Source organism: Erythranthe guttata, chromosome 4, assembly GCF_056151865.1.
Source record: "Erythranthe guttata isolate IM_541 chromosome 4, IM_541, whole genome shotgun sequence".
In the NCBI taxonomy this organism is placed as follows: domain Eukaryota; kingdom Viridiplantae; phylum Streptophyta; class Magnoliopsida; order Lamiales; family Phrymaceae; genus Erythranthe; species Erythranthe guttata.
The window spans coordinates 18,436,720-18,448,837 of NC_142536.1; the positions used below are offsets into that span (position 1 = coordinate 18,436,720).

Genomic DNA, 12,118 nt, shown 5'->3' on the forward strand with positions numbered 1-12,118 from the left:
TAAAAAAAATTATTAAAAAAAAAGTTTTACTTTTACATTGTACTTTTAATAAATATACAATAGTTTTTATTAATAATAATTTGAAATTGAGTATTTTTATTATACGTTCAATCAATTATACTGGATTAATTTATAAAATTCATTTTTTTATTTTATTAATCTTTTTTTACTTTTGAAGATTTTTTTATTTTATTAATCTATAATATATAAAAGATAAATTCCACCCTTAATTGATTGATAATTGTCAATTTTATTAGGTGACGTGTCCCCAATTTCATCTTATGTGTCAACTTGATTGGTTGAAATACATAATAAAAAACATGTCATCATTAAACATATTACACTTAGTGTAATTATCCACGTAATTTATTGTAATTACTATATAAAAAATATAATATCAATTTCCATATATACAAATCAACAATCAAAAGTTACCAATCACATTTCAAAATTCCGAAATTAACATTTTGAATTTAATTTGAGAGTTTCAACTTTTTGGTTACTGATGTAACTTTCATTTTAATACTTTTTTTTTATTAGAGCAACTCAAATAGTTTTATCAAATATGGTATTCAAATTTTTAACTTAATGGGGTTATTAAATTAGGGTTATATTTTGATAATTCAACTCTTGAGATGTAAATTTACTTGCGGAAAATTGAGTTATAAAAAATGTAACCATTTAAACATCCAATCATAAATTGACATGTGACAATTACAAATAAAATAACCCATAAACTTCCAATTAATAGTTAATTTAATAATCATGGTTGGAGTAGAAGAATTTTAATCAATATCAAAATATTATCTCAAATATCAAATGAATGTTTAATAATTCAATTTTGATATTCGGCATTGGAGTTGCTTTTATGTTATTTTCCATAACAACGCCTCGTCTTAAATTATTTATACTAGTTTTTTTAAATAAATTTGTTTGTAAGCATGTCTTTCATTTGGGTGTTATTTGTTCTTTCAGTTATTTATCTCTGCCATTAGTCAATGGAATAGTTTTATCTTTACCCTAATTTTGTTACACTTACACGTATATTTCTATTCATTGATCAGGTAATGGCAAATTGGACATATGTATTAAGGCTGAGGTATATTTATTAAAATTGTTATTTTTTTTTTAATAATATATCAACATCGCTTATCTTTTTTGATCTAAATTTATTCAATGGATTCGATTATTTTATCATCTTTGGTTCTTGCGAATTTTTGTTTTTACTAACATTAGTGTTACAATATAGACACATATATTTCATTCATACCCTTGAGTGTTTTTATAATTTTAATTTTTCAAATCTACGGATAAATATATTTCTAAAGCAATTTGTTGCTTCTATATCTCATTGAAAGAGTCGGTTCATACACCATTGATATTCCTCAATTACGTTACTTTTACATTTTAATATTTTTTTATTGGAATGGGGTTTATAGTTGTAGGATCCGATAATTTATAAAATTAGACCCCCTTTCAAGCTTAATTTAAATATAACATTAAAACATCAAATAAAATATTTTTAGTATGTATTTTTCAACTTTTGGAATCGCTGTAAATTTTTATTAGTTGAATATATATTCCCTAATTTTATGCAATTCATTTTTATATATGAAATTAATTACTAAAATTTTGGATAGCTTTATGCACTAATTTTAATTACTCCTAATAGTCTCCATTCAAATTACTCCCATCAAACTAAATCAATAATGTTTTCTACTATATTTTTTTTAGTTTCTTAGATTATTCCAAAATCTAAAGGGATAGAAAATTCTATTATTGGTAGTGATTGGTCCATTGCTTTGGTAATGATTTTTTGTTTAATAATTTCTACATAATTACTTTTTGGAGCGTGCTAAATCTCACACTAAAATTTACTAAATCCCACACATAAATTAAAAAAATCTCTCTACTCATATTCTCTCCAACTTCTCTCCACGATGATTTTATCCAAATCACTCAAAATTCGTTAATTTTTCACGTGAATAATCATAAAAAAAAATTTCAATTTTATTTAATATTTATTCAATTTCATTATGCCTTTTTAATTATTCAAATTCATATCGATTCATTTTTTTTTCCTAAAATTCCAACTTTATTTTAGTGTGAACACGTGAAGATTTTTCTCAAATTCGAACTTGAAATGCTAGGGACGTTTTTAGTGTGACTTTGTGACAAAATTAGCACAAAAAAAAAAAGGGTGGGGAAGGAGACGAGAAGATTTTAGGGAGAGAAATATTTTCAGTTATGTGCACGATTTGGTAAAATTAGTGTGGGATTTAGCATTCCAGTTCTTTTTATTCACCCTTCCTTTTCGGCCATAATTATATTAGTGTCATTATTAGAATTTTAAATTTTAAAATCAAAAGGATATGGAATTATATTATTGGTAAATAGTATTATTTAACGATTTTTATATAATTAATTATTATCCACCCATTATTTAAGGGGATAATATGTTCATTTGATTGTTGGAATTTCAAAATTCAAAACTAAAAGTGATACGAAATTCTATTATTCGTAATAATTTATTAATGAATTATTATTGATTTGATAATGTCCATATAATTAATTTATTCATCGATTTATTTTCAACTATATAATATTAATGTGATTATAAGAATTCTAAATGTCAAATTAAACAGGATCCTAAAACTCTGTTAATGTGAAATGACATTCATCTTTTTTTTACAATGTGATCATTTTTTGTTCAAATCATATATGACATTAGTGTGCCCCATATATTTAATGTTATTAATATATTATCATTATCAATATTGGTGTCAGTATTAGCATCATTATTAATATTAATATCAGTATTAGTATGAGTATCAATATGAATATCATTATAAGTATGAGCATGATTATCAGTATTAGTATCATTAATAGTATCAGTAGCAGTATCAATATTAACATCAGTATAAGTATAAGTATAAGTATAAATATCAATATGAGTATGAGTATGAGTATCAATATTAGTATTAGTACGAGTATATGTATGATTATCAGTATTAGTTTCAGTAGCAATATTAGTATCATTATTATTATCAATATTTGTATTAGTATCAATATCAGTATGAGTATTAATATGAGTGTGCATATCAATATTAATATTAATGTTAGTATGAGTATCAATATTAGTAAACATCAGTATCAGTATCAGTATCAGTGTTAGTATGAGTATAGGTATCAGTTTTTGTATCAGCATGATTAAATGTTAGTATCATTATTAGTATCAGTAGTAGTATCAATATTAGTATCGATGTAACTATCAATATTAGTATTAGTATTTTTTTTGTTATCAAGCTGGAATAAGCGACTAATATTACATGCAATGTTGTTTACGAGGAAGTTTTTCAGGGAATATGAATGTACATCATAAAAATTGTATATTGTGATTCAAATACGCATTTGTTGTTTGTATTATTTAAATGTATAGTCATTTTGTCCTGTTAAGTTTATTTGCAGTTTATGCTAATTTTATTGTCGACTCCATTGAAGTTTTTTTTTTTTTAAATCGATGTACTTTAGTATAAATTGTATTTATTTCTTACACTTTTAGGTGATTTGTGTTTCAGTAATGTGTATCATTTATTGCATTTGAACAATGAAAAATGTGCATGTTACTCGCAAGGTATTATATGAGTTATAGGCGATGTCAATGCATGTGTTGTAAAACACTACTTTGATAATTAAGTTTCCTATTAAGGATCGAGAGTATGGGACGGGATAGTTGTACCATTTGGGTCAGATAATGCATCTGATTTTCATATCACAGTTTTTCATATTTTATATTTTCTTTATCATTTATTTTGTTTATCTCGGTACTTAAATCAAATGAAATTGATATTGTTTAAAAAAAATAGATTATACACTATTATATATCAACTATTCAAAGTTTTGGTTCGATTATTTTATCTAAAACATATTTTTATTTTTTATATTACCCTCATGCATCGCATTAACATCCTCTTTTCATTCATAAAGGTGTTTGATTTATCTCATCGACGTATTTTAGTCATTAAAAATTTGTACTTAGAATTGATCCCCGTGCATCGCACGGGTGAGTTACTAGTTTTTATTATAAATTATAATCGGGTCAGGATTATATATATATATATATATATATATATATATATATATATATATATATATATATATATATATATATATATATATATTGATGGATCATAATTTGCACCCTCGAGACTTCCCTTTGAACTCAACTCACTCGATCGTCGGGTGCCTAGATTTAGTTGGCGATGAATAAGTGACCGAGAAATTTTAAGGGAGACAAAGTGTAAAAGTGTTTTATAGATGTTCAATCGTAAACCTAATAGGGCTCTTCATATTCGTTTTGTATAGAAAATTATACATGATTATTTCATAATTTTAGATCTCTATTCACCAGAATTTTTTCTTGATTGATCAATTATCAACCCTAATTAACATTTTATTTATTTATGGAAATTACGATAGGATCTTCCTCTCCAACGGCTATCTTCAAGCTCGTCACCTACCAACCCTTATTCACCTTTTTACGCAACTTGTTACGTGTTAATTGGCTTTAATATGCGCGAACTGCATGTTCAACAATTTTCTTATCACAAGTCCGGCTCCTCTTGGTGCTATCCTTCACTGAGCCGATTTTTCTTAATGGACTTTAATTTCCATCACTCATTAGACCTCGGCCCAATAATTATGAGTACGAGAAGTTCGGCCCAGATATGCCTCCGAATCGATTCACTTAACTTTTTAGAGAAAAAAAAAAATCAGGAATATTTAGATTTCGAAATGGGAAACATTTACATTATTCGAAAATCAGAAATTATCTTAATTCAAAAAAAAAATTCAGAAATTATCTAATTGAAATCGGCAGAAATAGAAATTTATTTCCAATTGTACCCCTACTAAGCCATCCAAATTTTTTAATTTCCGCCACCTTATAAAACTGACAAAATATTCACCAGATTTCTGTACCAATAAAAATAGTCAAAAGCAAAATATCCAATCGTAGCCGTCGATTCTCTAAACAAAATGCCAGCCTCACGATTGTTCTGATCCAACGGCTTCACATTAATCTCCAATAAAACTTTCTCTCTCCATCTCCTCACTCTTTCCCTATATATATGAAACGCCACATTTCACCTATTCACCTCACTCTGCTTGTGCTCTGCTCTCTACACACTCGCAAAATACAGTTCCATACAGTTTTATCTCTGCATTTTTCGATCTCTCCATTTTTTTTCAGGTGCGATTCACACTCTACACACGCTCGATCTAATTATCGGTTTTTCATTTTTGCTTTTTGCGATCGCATTTTAATATGTGTAAGAATGCAAGCGATTTGTTACGATTTTTATTTGATTTGATTCTTTTTTTGTTTGATGAATCTGATTGTAGAAAGAGGTGAAGATGGTGAAGAATTACCCAGCTGTGAGTGAAGAGTACCTGAAGGCTGTTGATAAATGTAAGAAAAAGCTCAGAGGGTTTATCGCTGAGAAGAACTGCGCTCCTCTCATGCTCCGCCTTGCGTGAGTTTTTTGCGCCTCCGTAATTTATTTATTTTTATTTTACGTTTGAATTTTGTGGATTTATGGATGTTGATTGATATTGAATGATTTGCGTATGATAATGGTATAGTGATTTGATCTGTGGAGCACATTAAATTATGATCATCGTCGTTATGTTATTTTATTTTATATTATTGCGAATGTATTTGTGTTCTATCCTTCTTACATCTATTAAATTGATGCATATGATATTTAGAGAAGCATAATTAATTTGACTTGAGTATATATGGCTTATATGAATGATCCGATTTATGGCTTGAGTCTAGTGCCGATGATTGCGGATAATTTTCTAGTGGTTCTGATCTGTGGAGTGAGGACACACGTTCTTCGGATGATGCACGAGTAATTTTAAAATATCACTTGAATAAAATTATTTCATCGTCTATTTTAGAATCTTAAAACTATTATGAACATATACGTTTTCTTTCTATTTAACATTTGAAAAATACAACATCCGACGTAATCTACCAACGAAAGCATGATATAAAAAAGATTTGACCGAGATTTGAGATCTATTATGCCTAGGTAATATGGTTTTTTTTTTATCATCTCATCTCAATGCGGTGCCTCGTTTTTTTGTAGGTGGCACTCTGCTGGTACATTTGACCAAGGCAGCAAAACCGGAGGTCCATTTGGGACGATGAGATTCAAAGCTGAGCAGGGACACGGTGCTAACAATGGTATCCACATTGCTATTAACCTTTTGGAGCCCATCAAGGAACAGTTCCCCATCCTTTCTTATGCCGATTTCTATCAGGTAGTTTTATTTATTTATTTTTATTTCGTTCAAGAATATATTTCATGTTTGCATGGAGTTGAAATTTTTTTGGTGTCATTTTGTTCGTCACAGTTGGCTGGTGTTGTTGCTGTTGAAATAACTGGAGGGCCTGAAGTTCCATTTCACCCTGGGAGGCAGGTTGGTGAATATTCCTTATTTTCCTTCCTGAACTTATTTTTTTAATTATTAAATATATTGTTTATTACCAGCATGCTTCGACATCTATGTTTTCTTGTACTGTGAAACTGTGGTGGTGTTGATCATCAATTGAGTGTCACTACTTTGTGTTATGTTGTTCCTTTTTCATGTATGATGTGAGAGAAGGATCTGATTTGACATCTAAGGGATCGTTTGTGTATCGGTAGTGATTTTGAGTGTTCTGTCCAAATGGAGGTTTTTTCTTCGAGTATATAAATGTAACCATCGTTTTATTTCATCTTTTTTATTTCATGCATCATATGTAACGCATGTTTAAAATTGGTCGTAGTAGTAACTGATGGCTTTTCTGTTTTCTCGTTCTTCTCATCTACGGTAGACGTAGACCTATCTTGTGAAAACTATTAGAATTTTTTCCATTTCAATACGAAGCATATTGTATTTACGCAAGGGCTTTATCATTCTATTGAAATCTCAGGACAAGGAGGAGCCCCCTATCGAAGGCCGCTTGCCTGATGCTACCAAGGGTCAGTTTAGTCATTCCCCAATTAGGAAATCTTGTTTGTATTAGAAGGAAATTATTATCTTATGTTAACAATATTACTTTATTCTTATCTTATGTCTCTTTAATTTGATCATATTTTTTTCTGTTATGCAGGATGTGACCACTTGAGGGATGTTTTCGGGAAACAAATGGGTCTGAGTGATCAGGATATTGTAGCACTCTCTGGTGGCCACACTCTGGTTTGTATTTGCTATTATTTTACGATTTTCTCCACACTATTAATAATTCTTACACTGTAACTACATAACTTTTTATTTTTATTTTTATAACAGGGAAGATGCCACAAGGAACGTTCGGGATTTGACGGACCATGGACTCCTAATCCTCTCATCTTCGATAATTCTTACTTTACGTAAGACATATACACCCTCTTATACAGTTACACTCGTGGATTTTGAGTTGGTATATACGAAATTAATGTATGTTATGTTCTTGCAATTTCTGCTGCTCGAGTCTTGTAATTTGTTTTTCTCTTGGATCTGTTAACAGGGTGCTTTTAGGTGGAGATAAAGAAGGTCTTTTGATGTTGCCGTCAGACAAGGCACTTCTCTCCGATCCTGTCTTCCGCCCCCTCGTTGAGAAATACGCTGCGGTGTGTGCGACAAAAACATATCTCTATATATATATATATATATATATATATATATATATATATATATATATATATATATATATATATATATATATATATATATATATATATCTCTCTCTCTATATATATATATATATATATATATTTGTATGTTTGCTTATGGATTGTTTTGATTTAGGATGAGGATGCTTTCTTTGCCGATTACACTGTGGCTCACATGAAGCTGTCCGAGTTGGGGTAATTAATAGAACGGCTTTAGTTATTGTCCAAAGCCTTTTGGTGTTGGCATTTCTGTTAACATTGTACGTTTGATTTGCAGATTTGCAGATGCCTAAGCTACAGAGTAGTGATGGATGCCCCGGTGGATCGTTCGTTCATGTTTTTCTTTTTGATAGTCTTTTTTTTCGAATTTCGATATTGTCAGTGGCATATGGTGAATTGGTCCTTCTTGAATAATAATTAGCAGAAGATTTGACGGATCTATATCTCTCTCTCTAGACTCTCTCTCTCTCTCTCCAAATTAATATTGTAGATTGATTAACTGTAGGCTCAATCTGAAGTCACCAGCTTTGGCATCATATCATATATAATTTTCCTATGATAACCTAATCGATAACATTGACTTGTGAGCGAGTCAAAATTCAAACCATGATTATTGATTGGGTCAAATGCGATGGAGTCAGTAGGATGGTAATACGGGTTTAGATACGGGTTTGGATTCGGGTTTGGGGCGAAACTAAAATGACCATGTTAAAATAACGTATATTACACTTCCAGAAGTGTATAATTCTCATAATACTTTTCAAACTTGTGCTTAAAAATCATGGTCATCTTCAATGGGATCCAAGCTAATGCAATATTGTTCATTATTAAGAATTTATAAATGATTTGTGAATTGTGATACTTCAATAATTTTAGAACTAACTTTATTTTTTAATACACTGAACGCGTGTATTTTTTTGGATTAGAAACAACCTTGACTACTCAGTTTAGGGTTCAATTTAAAAAGTTGGTCAATTTAGGGTTCAATATTTGGATGAGGAGTCATGATTAGGTTACAAGTCAAACCTTGACAGATTAAGGCTTGTACCTTACGAATGTAAGGTTGTACATATTAGTTGCTGACTAAGGATAATTTTACCAACAAAAAAAAGAAAGAAATTCTAAAATATTAAGCACAAACATCTGAAAAATATAAAAAGTAATAATTGAAGCATGCCTCACAAAGTCACAAGTCACAGCCAAGTCGTCTGTGCTGAGTTGGACTTTTGGTCAAACTTGACACGCTCAACTAAATTTACAAAAATACCAAGCGCAAAAAAATAACAAGTAGAGTAATAAAGATAATGGAAAATGAAAATATGGACACTGGTACTCAGCGTTAAATTGACGTGGAAAAAAAGCAAAATGCGGAGAAATTATTTATTTATTTCACACACAACCTCAGATTTCCAAAAAGAAATCAATATTCAGTACATTTTTCACAGTTCCTTTCCCACTTATAATTCTTCCACGAATCTTCCATGTTATTTCCTTTACTTAAACTTATAAAAAACGTGCAACCTCACCTATTTTTATTTTTGTCACTTTAACTAATTAAAAAACTTTATTAAATTAAATAAACACACAAACTTCAATAATCACTCAAGCAACTTATTAAAATAATCACTACTACTCCCTAAAGCTCACCACAAGTGGACCAAAATCGTTGACAAGAAGAAGATAATCACTTTCCAAATTATAAAACAAAACAAAATAAAATAAAATAAAATAGCAATTCATAGGATTCAATAGAAGACCAAAACCAGCCGTTAGATCAAAGGCGGCTCAATTATCCACCCCCACCCCCACCCCCCACGCGCTTTCTTCCTCCCTACCTTCTTCTTTCCCAGCATCTCTCATCCTAGAAACTGTTTTTTTTCCATTTGCGAATTATATATATACACATACATATTCAATTTCAATATCATCAACACAATCTATATATATACATATACATATATATATGCAAGTCACGGATATAGATATTCCACACGTGCGTCATTAAATCCAAGGCTGTAGTAACAAATTGTACTTACAGAAGAAGGAGAAACAACAAATGGCAGATATGGGAGCTTCCGGCGGTCAGTACCCAGATTTTCCGGCGGCGGCGACGCACGGCGGTCAGTACATACAGTACAACATCTTCGGAAACATGTTCGAGATCACAAACAAGTACCGCCCTCCGATCATGCCTATCGGCCGTGGCGCTTACGGCATCGTCTGGTAATTAAGAAATACAAATTGAATTGAATTATTAATTAGTTAATTAATAATGTAATTAATTTATTTTTTAATGTTTGGTGTACTGAAGCTCGGTTTTGAACTCGGAGACCAACGAGATGGTGGCGATTAAAAAGATAGCGAATGCTTTCGATAACTATATGGATGCGAAGAGGACACTCAGAGAGATCAAGCTTCTTCGCCACCTGGATCACGAAAATGTTCGTATTTTTTATCCGTTATACCTACAATTCCGATTCCGATCCAAATAAAAAATAATCGAAAAATCGGAAATTATCCAAGTTACTAAAAATTTCGCAATATTTGAATATTGACACAGGTGATTGCTTTAAGAGATGTAATTCCTCCTCCTCTAAGAAGAGAATTCACAGATGTATACATTGCCATTGAATTAATGGACACTGATCTTCACCAAATAATCCGGTCTAATCAAGGATTATCCGAAGAACACTGTCAGGTAAACATTATTATATTATCACTCTAATCAAGGATTATATTATCACTCTAATCAAGGATTATGTTATCACTCTAATTAAGGATTATGTTATCACTCTAATCAAGGATTATATTATCAATAACGGCGCCAACACTAACAAAAATTTACTTTACCTGTATATTTGCAGTACTTCTTGTATCAGCTACTTAGAGGACTGAAATACATACACTCAGCCGGTGTGATACACCGAGATTTGAAGCCGAGCAATCTATTGCTTAATGCTAATTGTGACCTCAAAATATGCGACTTTGGTCTCGCCCGAATGAGCACGGAAAACGACGTCATGACAGAATATGTTGTCACGAGATGGTACAGAGCACCTGAATTGTTGTTGAATTCGTCGGAATATACTGCCGCCATCGATGTATGGTCCGTTGGCTGTATTTTCATGGAGCTCATGAATCGAAAGCCTCTTTTCGCTGGGAAAGATCACGTCCATCAAATGCACTTGTTGATCGAGGTAACAATATTCAAATTAAAAAAAAATTGAATTCTTGATTTACCTGGTTTGGATCATCAGTACTGAATATATTTTCTTCCTTTTTTGTAGCTTCTAGGAACACCAACAGATTCTGACCTGGATTTCACGAGAAACGAGGATGCGAGAAGGTACATAAGGCAACTACCACAGCATCCTCGTCAGAATTTGGCTAAGGTTTTCCCACATGTGAATCCTCTGGCTATGGATCTCGTCGATAAGATGCTCACCACGAACCCTTCTAAGAGAATTACGGGTAATTTTTATTTATTTTACTTAATGTTTATTTTTACTTGTGTACCTGTTTTAGAAAACAAAGAACTAAAAAATGTTAAAACGAATTTTAACTACATTTTACCTTACATATATATATCATGAAATGATTGTAAGAATTAAGGTTCCAATTTCTTGCATTGGTGTCTTAAAAAAAATTATTTAATGTCTTATTGCAGTCGAAGCAGCTTTGGAGCATCCATACCTAGCAAGGCTACACGATGCAGCAGACGAACCGGCATGCTTAGAGCCCTTCTCTTTCGATTTGGAGCATCAAATGCTGACAGAAGAGCAGATGAAAGACATGATATACAAGGAGGCCTTGGAACTTAATCCATCCTACGCGTGACGCCAAATAGACGCATATATACTACTAAGAAAATATGCAATAAAGAGTTATAAACGATTAGGTAAATTCGACTCACGGGGGTCGAATCAGAAGCGTCTTTATATATAGATGAAGGGCTTCAAATTCTGCTCTAACTAGTCACTCGTATTTTTTCGGTTTGTGCTAGGTTATGCACCTGGCAAATTGTCTTAAAATCTTCAAGGTGTATCCTCTCCTGTATATTGAGGGCTTGAGATTTTGTTCTTTTTTTTTTTTTTTTTTTTTGCACATTAAATTATGTTATGTGCAGATTGTATGTAATTCAGACATTCAAGATTCAAATTTATGTTTCTAAGTAATGCTAAAACCCAAATTATATAAATATATAAGAATATTATAATTTATAAATATAACTCTTTTTGGAAAAATCTGAATCTTATCTGGACATTTTCGTAAATTAAATTTGAATAGAAAAGTCAAAACTTTAATTTTAGTCAACCACACCACACGCATTTATTGGTGATACATATCAATCAATTATCAATCTTCTCAATTATTGCTTCTTCCATCATTAAATTAGGGGTAAATTACGAAAA

At 30.9% G+C, this 12,118-nt stretch overlaps 2 protein-coding genes across 2 annotated transcripts; both read left to right on the plus strand.

The window, feature by feature from the left end:
• The first annotated feature begins 5,120 nt into the window (after window positions 1–5,120).
• On the plus strand, window positions 5,121–8,147 carry LOC105949203 (L-ascorbate peroxidase 1, cytosolic). Its single transcript, XM_012972496.2, has 10 exons — window positions 5,121–5,251; window positions 5,404–5,534; window positions 6,156–6,330; window positions 6,424–6,489; window positions 6,986–7,034; window positions 7,166–7,251; window positions 7,345–7,424; window positions 7,562–7,664; window positions 7,843–7,901; window positions 7,984–8,147. Exons 2-10 carry the CDS (start codon window positions 5,416–5,418, stop codon window positions 7,997–7,999), a joined length of 753 nt encoding a protein of 250 aa, XP_012827950.2. The 5' UTR covers window positions 5,121–5,251; window positions 5,404–5,415; the 3' UTR covers window positions 8,000–8,147.
• Window positions 8,148–9,406: 1,259 nt separating this feature from the next.
• Window positions 9,407–11,889, plus strand: MPK3 (mitogen-activated protein kinase 3). The gene is made up of 6 exons (XM_012972342.2): window positions 9,407–9,929; window positions 10,018–10,147; window positions 10,267–10,404; window positions 10,571–10,903; window positions 10,994–11,177; window positions 11,374–11,889. The coding sequence occupies exons 1-6, from the start codon at window positions 9,763–9,765 to the stop codon at window positions 11,541–11,543; spliced, it is 1,122 nt and encodes a 373-aa protein (XP_012827796.2). The 5' UTR covers window positions 9,407–9,762; the 3' UTR covers window positions 11,544–11,889.
• Window positions 11,890–12,118: the final 229 nt, after the last annotated feature.